The following is an 8,543-nucleotide window of genomic DNA, read 5'->3' on the forward strand; positions in this document are numbered from 1 at the left end:
TATTCTGTCCTAGTTTGATGCAGTACTCTATACACATTAATGAATGAGATATTTTACTATGTTTTCCTGTTTTTGGCCGCTAGTCCCATCAGTTATGGAAAGAGTTGTGTCAATATCTTGAATTATTGAATTGAATTATATTCTTCTTTTAAATTGTGCCAATTTTGTTTTCCATATTTTGATATGTATTATTTTATACTGATTCAGCATTGCTATTTCTTCTTCCTTATATATTCAGAATGTTGTTCTTATAAAATAAACCTTTGGAGTTAGTGATGCATTACAAAGTATGATGACCTTTAGTATTAAAAAATTTCTACTACCCTTTGATGATCTTGAGTATTCACAAACAGATAGTCATAACTAAGGATTTTTCTTATTTGTGTGTCTTATACTTCACATGTACAAGGGTGGGAAAAGTAGGTTTACAGTTGTTCATATGGAAAAAGACATGCAGATTATGATAATAATAACACAATAATAAACTCTGTGTTTCCCATACTCACAATTATAAAATCTACTCTTGCCAACCCCCTTTATAGCACTTCCCTAATGCAGTATTTTGGTAACATAAGGAAAATATTTTGTCTAAAATACACTTAATTTTTAATTCATCAAACAGAAATATGTAATTAAATTTACATTATTTCTTTTATCAACATTTGTAAGCAAAACATCAGTTTTAATAATCATGACAATTGTGAATGAGCAAAATATACAGATTTTTCAGATTTGGTAGAATTCCGTATTTTGTATTTGTCTAATTAGCAACTTGTATGAAGATGTTAAGCTTTTTCCAAATATGACTTCAAAGACCAGATGTATTCATTGAGCTCCAAAAAAGCAGTATATGTCTTCTCAAGAATTTAGCATTTATGGAGAACAAGTTTCCACGTTTCCTTTATATTATTTCATTTTATTATTTATCAAACTTTTTGAGTCATTCAATCCACATAATTCTTGCTTTCCATCATTATAATTTGTCTTTTTCCTGTAGATATATTTGAGTATTTCAATTATTTTTTAATGTTTCTTTATTTGCTCCTTTTTATTTAGTAAGCATACAACCAGAAATATGATGCCATCTGTGTCAATAGAAAGTTTCTAGCTCAAGAAATCCCTTTATAATAAGTAAGAATCTTGTAAAGTCACTTAAGTACCTCTTGAGATTTCAAGAGTGTCTTTTAAATATATAACATGGAGGGTGGTGGGAACAGATGAAAGAAGGTGAAAAGATTAGCCAAAGACTGTATAGGCATAGTCCATGGAAACAGTGTGGTGATGGCCAAAGTCAGGGGTTCAGAGGGTGGGTGGAGTTAGATAAAGGGGGAGGGGATGGGGGACAAGTGTAAATAAATAAATAAATAAATAAATAAATAAATAAAATACTTAACAAGTGAGAATGTCTTTTGAATGCCCAAGTACAGTTTTTAGTTCTTTTCTTTTATTGTAAATGCTATCTTGTTTATATTAGTATGCTTTAAATTGTTTGAAAAATTCTGTTTTTTCTTCCTGATATTATCAAGATATAATCATCATCTAAAAAATTGCTATCAGTCACATTTTAAAGAAACTGTAAAAAATTGTTTTTCAGTATGATTATATGGGATCTGAAATGATGGCTGTAACACAGAAAATTATCCAAATTATTGGCCTTGTCAACACTGTAAGTTTTAACTTTCTTACATTTATAATTTTATGAAAAAATTAAGAAAAATAATTTCCATTTTAGTGTATCAAATTAAAGTCTCAAAGGCCTTTCATATCACAAATAACCCACTAAATGTTTTCTTTATTTTTATTAATTTTGATGTAATAATTTATTAATTGAATAAATATAACATACATTTTATTTCTAGATGTTTACTCAACTCAAATTGACCGTGATACTGTCTTCCTTGGAATTGTGGTCAGATAAAAACCAAATTTCTACCATCGGGGATGTTGATGAGTTATCAAAAAGATTTTTGGCATGGAAAAGGGATTATCTTATCCTACGGCCCTATGACATAACATTCTTACTTATGTAAGCATAATGTTCTACATTAATAAAATATATACATAAATAATTCTATTAATTTGATAACTGAATGCATTTATTGTTTTTTCAACATCCCGTAGGTTCCTTTGAAAACATTAAATAAAACACATCTGTTAAAAAGGAGGTGATAGTGTAATTAGAAAATGATTAAATTATTTTTTAATGAATCAATTACATAACAGTATATTTTGAAGTGCTTTTTATGTGAGAAGTTTTCTTTTCATATTTTTTATGATATCAACTATACTACAGAATATATACATGTAAGCCCTAGCTTATTAATGATGCAAAGAGTGACTCTATTCTGTTAATATTACCGAAAATATGTTAACACATTTGGTGTGTACTGTTTGACAAAGAGGAACTTGTCTTTTGGTAATATATAATTTTAAAAAATGCTTATCTTTAGGAGAGGCAAGATATATTTCTTCCACAAATTAAAAATCCTTTTGTTTTAACTTTTAGTGATAAAAACAATGAATACAAAATAGGGGAGACTGAGAAGAATTTGAGATAATAAAATTATCTCAAGCCTAGGAGTTAGGTTAAGAAAGATAATTTGTATTAAAATAAACTGTAGCCCTACCTGGTTTGGATTGATGGATAGAGCATTGGCCTGTGGACTGCAGAGTCACAGGTTTGATTCCAGCCAAGAGCACATGCCTGGGTTGTGCAGCCAATCATTGATTCTCATCATTGATATTTCTATCTCTCTCCCTTTCCCTTCCTCTCTAAAATCAATAAAAATGTATTTTAAAAAATAAAGTAAATTGTAATTTGTATTGATTTGAGCATTTTGTATAATATATATTACCCACATCAAAAAGTTATATTTGAAAAATTATTTTAAATTTTATGGAAGATTTATTTTAATAAATAATGAATAAATTTTTCTGAATAACTCTTTTAATTAAAAAATCTATGTTATAATAATGTAGTTACAGGAAACATCCTAAATATATGGGAACAACGTTTTCTGGCATGATATGCAATAAAAGCTATGATGCTGATATTGCTGTGGTATGTAATATTTGTTCTTTATATTATATTTTATAAGTTTTATTATATATATAGTTAAGTAGTGTATAATAATTTGATTTTTCTCTCTGTGTGTATATTATTATTTTATTGGCACATTATTTTAATCTCAGAAAGCTTATTTAAGTATAGATTTCAAACATGAGAAAATATTATTAATAAGCATTAATATATCCATTCACCAGGTAGACATAAGTGATACTAACATTTTCATTAGATTTTCCAAGGACAAATCATTTGATCAAATTGAAAACCTCTTGTATGCCTCCTTCAAATACAGGAAATAGCAAAAATGAATTTATGCTTACCATTTATATATATTTCATACTATTGTTACAAGTATGTCTACCCATTAATTATATATTGTTCTGAATTGTTTTTATTTTATGTAGCATTTCAGAACTATTTCAACAGCTTTTTAAAGGACAGATACATGTTGAAACATAAAACTTTACTATAATTACTTTTACTTAAAATGTTTCTTTTTATCAAGTAATGCACATGTACTTATTATAAATACAAATTGTTTTATAAGACTGAATAAAATTAAACAGTTCCTTGCATAAACTAGACCCCTTGAATCCTCTTTCTCATTTTTTTTACTTTTCCTCCTGGCACATAACTTCATGTTCCTTTCTAAGCTTTATTCAAGTGCATCATATAGAGGGAACATTGCACAAGTCATCATAGTATATAACACAGTTAATACATAGGTACAGACATCACAGAGATCAAGAAATAAAATATTATCGACACTTCAGAAGACACCTATGAATCATGCCTCCTTCCACGGGCCTCCCTCACCAAAGAAAACCACTGTGCTGCCAAGATCAGTGTGGCTCAGTTGGTTGAGCATCTGTGTTCTGTTCTGGCTTTAACCTTCCATCAAATTCTGATACTGAAATTTTCCTCTTTCTTTCAAGCTTAACTCTTATAGGATAACTGGGAGCCTGTTAATTCATTTTTCTACTTTCCTAGGTGATATTCCATGTTTTCATTCACATACAGGCACATATGTACACACAATCTTTTTTTTCCTTTTAGATATGAGTTACTTAAATGTTAGTATAAATTTCAATTGATGTGGAAAACTTAGGGAAGTTTTAAGAATTTTGCTTGTAATCATTAAAGGGATGAGAAAGGTATCAGTTTATCAAAATAAAATAATATGCACTGCAATCAACCTTTTTAAATAACTTCTCATTCCTAATCGTTTTACCATGGCTTTCCCTGTATCTCTAACTTCTGTTATTCCTGTTAGTGTGAGTTTGTTTGTTAATCCTCACTCAAGGATATTTTTCAAGTGATTTTTAAATAGAGTCGAAGGGAGGGGGAGAGACAGAGAGAGAAACAACGATGTGAGAGAGACATCAGTGAGTTGCCTCCTGCATGTGCCCTAATCAGGGCCAGGGATTGAGCCTCAAACAGTGGTACATGCCCTTCACCAGAATTGAACCCAGGACCCTCCAGTCCACAGACAGATGCTCTATCCACTGAGCCAAATTGGATAGGGCTAACTTCTGTTATTTCTTTACTTCATTCATTATACTACAACCTTTGAATAGGTTCTCATATAAACACCCTACCCCCATTATATTGCTGGATCATTTTCCAAGCTTTGTATCTCAGCCTAAATATGAATTCCACATATACATGTTTCTCATTACCTTAACTAAATAGTTATACTCCTTCTCAAAATTCTCTATGGGAACACTTCTGTTCCTTCATAGTACTTCTCATTATCTCTTTATACTTGGAAAGTTTATTCTGAATTTCCTGTTTATTGTCTTTCTCCTCTTCTATAATACTAGTAGCGCTGTGCACGAATCCATGAGCCAATAGGTCACTGCCACCCTCCTGTAGCTCTCTGCCCACTGCCCCACCCTCCGGTAGCTCTCCCCCCCTCCCCTACCACCCCTCTCATAGCTTGCTGCCCTGCCCCCTCCTTAAGCTCTCCGAAGCCGGCTGTACCTTGCTATCCCACCCTCCTGCTGATCCGTGATCTGGTCATGAGGGGCTTGGTTGTTATGCCTCAGGGCATAATGGCTAATTAGCATATTCCTCTCTTATTATATAGGATAAGATTCAGGTGTGAGCACAGTCTTTTTTTTAATGCAACTATAGTCCTATCTTCTATCATAGTACTTGACAGGTGTGTATGCTGAATTAACTAATATTTAGTAATTAGATGAATTGTTTTAATGAGAAGATAAATGTGTTTTATATAATTTTTAAAATATATTTTTATTGATTTTAGAGAGTAAAGGAAAGGAAGAGAGAGATAGAAACATCAATGATGAGAGAGAATCATTGATTAGCTGCTGCCTCCTGCCTGCCCCACACTGGGGATTGAGCCTGCAACCTGGGCATATCCCCTGACCAGAATCAAACCATGACCCTCTGGTTCATAGGTCTACTCTCAACCACTGAGCCATGCTGGTTGGCCCAATGTGTTTTATATTGATTGCATCAGATTTATAAGTGGGTAAGTCTACAGAATTTGGGTATGTCAGTTTTTAAATCAGAGAATATTGGTAGTTTTACATAATATTATGTCTCATAATTAATTAACTAGTATGAATACTCATGTCAATGACATATCAAAATAAAGTGTTATGAAATATGCTGAAAAGAAGTGATCAAATATAAATTTTCATAGGAATAAAATGTATTATTACCTACTTTTGTTTGCTTCTTATAAAGTGGTTTTCTCTTCAATATTCTTTATTATAGTATACAGATGCAATAACTTTGGAAGGATTTTCAGTTATTATAGCTCAATTACTTGGCCTTAAAATAGGACTAACATATAACACCAATGAGTGTTCTTGTCCAAGAGCTACATGCATAATGAACCATGAAGCAGTGTAAGCCATTTTTTATTCCTAATTAATTTCACAGTATATATTCGTGAAGTTGTTTACAGATGTGATGAATGTTTTATTCTTTATGTTCAACTCCACATCAAAAATAGGAAAGATCTGCTGTATATGATCAGATATCACAGTAACAAATTTGTCGAAGTGATACAAAACTCCAGAGAGTGCTAAATCCCACTGAAGGGAATTAGAGTATATGAGGGGACATAATTTAATATAATAAAAGAGTAACATGCAAATTGACAACACCTCCACTACGCCCCAAGCCACGCCCACCAGCCAATCAGAGCGACTATATGCAAATTAACCCAAACAAGATGGCAGCCAGCAGCCACAGAGCTGGAGCAAGCAGGAGGCTTGGTTGCCCCAGTGATGGAGGAAGCCAAGCTTCCTGCCTGCCCTGGCCAGCTCTGGCCTCCACTCAAGGCAACAAAGTTTCAATTATAGAAGATAAATAAATCCCAGATACCTGCTTCCAGCCAGCCTCCACTGAGATCTTGGGTGGCTGGGGGCCATGGCCAGCCTGCAAGCAGCCATCAGTCCCTCACCCAGGATGGCCACACCCTCATGGGGTAAGAATCCTCACTGGGGGGCTGGGCCAGCCTACAAACAGCCATCAGTCCCTCACCCAGACTGGCCAGGCACCCCAGCAGGGACCCCCACCCTGAAGGGGCTGTGGCCAGCCTGCAAACAGCCATCAGCCCCTACACACACTGACCATCAGGGGGCAGACGCTCAATGCAGGAGCTGCCCCCTGATGGTTAGTGAGTTCCAGAGGGGGAGCTCTGCTCAGCGACAAGCCAAGCTGATGGCTGGCCAGGACAGCGGTAGTGGTGGGAGCCTCTCCTGCCTTCTCAGTAGGACTAAGGATATCAGACTGCAGCTTAGGACTGCTCCCCACTGGCAAGTGGACATCACCCAAAGGCCCCCAGGCTGCCAGAGGGATGTCTGACTGCCAGTTTAGGCCCAATCCCCAGAGGAGTGGGCCTAAACCAGCAGGTCATCATACCCCAAGGGGCCCCAGACTATGAGAGGGCCCAGGCCGGGCTGAGGGACCCCCTCAAGTGCACAAATTTTTAGGCACCGGGCCTCTAGTCTATATATATAAAAGGCTAATATGCTAAGTATCCCTCCCACATCCCACTAGTCTCTATGATGCACACTGACCACCAGGGTGCAGAAGCTCAACTCAGGAGCTGCCTAGCAGCAGTGACTTGGCAACAGTGGTTCTCGGGTGACATACCCTGAAACCAGAGAGGAGCGAGCCAATTCCTTTCAGGGCCATGCGATTCCACCTTCGGCCATGGGTTATGTTGTTGCTGAGGCACTGCTGGCCTGAATCTGGTTTACTGCACACTTGCGTTTGCATTTCACATCCTGTACAACAGCAATTCTGGAACCCCTCGGGGGTTGTTGGAGAGCTGGTTTCATCCCAACCTCCCCAGGCCAGGCCAAGGACCCCACCTGCTGGAGGGACCTCACTTGCTTCACAGATGCCGGGGAGAAGCCACGGGAGGTTGGCTCCAGGGTGTGTCTGGCCCTTCTTGCCCAGTCCTGCCCTGCTGGCCACCTTCTAATTAATTTCCTTTCAATGTGCACGAATCTGTGCACCGGGTCACTAGTTTTAGATAATATTGTTAAGGAAGACCTCTTTAGAAAGTGACATTTGAGCAAACCTCTGACTGAAATAAGGGAGGAAGTTTTGTGTATACAAGAGATGATCATATCAGGTGGACAGAAACATAAATGATGTATGTAGGTATGGATGGATGGATAGATAATAGATAGATTTAACTATTATACCTTATTTTTTTCTTGGGATGATACATTTTTTATGTAATTTTACAATGTTAAAGACAAGCAATGATAAGTTAAAATTTAATCTTGGTTGACTGTAATCTCTGCTACGGTACAAGTTTTTCATTTGAGCTATCTTGCAATGCATGTCATTATATGTGGAGTATTGTTTAGATGTGGGTTTATTAACCTGAGGAATTTCATTTTAGGGGTTCCAATGGTGTAAGGATTTTTAGCAACTGTAGCATGCATGACTATAGATACCTTGTTTCAATATTTGATGCTAAATGTCTTCACAAATTTCCAAATTTGCAACCATTATATAAAAATCAATCAGTGTGTGGTAATGGGATTTTGGAACTTAATGAAGAATGTGACTGTGGAAGTGAAGAGGTGAGTAACAAAGATCAAAATTGGAGCACAATTTCTTGTGTTTCTAATAAGTGATTATCTTGGTATATATGGGATTATATATGAAAATATCTGCACTAATAAAAGACAAACATGCAAATTGACCATACCTTCACTATGCCTTAAGCCACGCCAACCAGACAATCAGAGTGACTATATGCAAATTAACCCTTTGCAGTCGTATTAAATTTGGACATGGGTGTCGTACAGGTCGGAATTAATTTCCATTGAAAGATCAGTGATACATAACATGCAAGATTATGAAGGATAAACAAGATTTATTAATTCTTTTTTGGAACTATGTCACTACTAGTAGAATCACTACAAACATTATCACTTTCTATGTCAGAGTCAGTATTCAAGGTGCCAAAATACAA

The 8,543-nt window shown here is 35.6% G+C and overlaps 1 protein-coding gene across 1 annotated transcript in view; it reads left to right on the plus strand.

The window, feature by feature from the left end:
• Positions 1-8,543, plus strand: part of ADAM18 (ADAM metallopeptidase domain 18) — a 76,917-nt gene that overhangs the window by 22,160 nt on the left and 46,214 nt on the right. The window contains exons 8-12 of the mRNA XM_015565278.1: positions 1,595-1,666; positions 1,860-2,026; positions 2,980-3,061; positions 5,813-5,946; positions 7,965-8,148. Coding sequence (XP_015420764.1) covers positions 1,595-1,666; positions 1,860-2,026; positions 2,980-3,061; positions 5,813-5,946; positions 7,965-8,148 — 639 coding nt within the window. The remainder of the gene's footprint in view (positions 1-1,594; positions 1,667-1,859; positions 2,027-2,979; positions 3,062-5,812; positions 5,947-7,964; positions 8,149-8,543) is intronic.

Source organism: Myotis davidii, unplaced genomic scaffold, assembly GCF_000327345.1.
Source record: "Myotis davidii unplaced genomic scaffold, ASM32734v1 scaffold93, whole genome shotgun sequence".
Lineage (NCBI taxonomy): Eukaryota > Metazoa > Chordata > Mammalia > Chiroptera > Vespertilionidae > Myotis > Myotis davidii.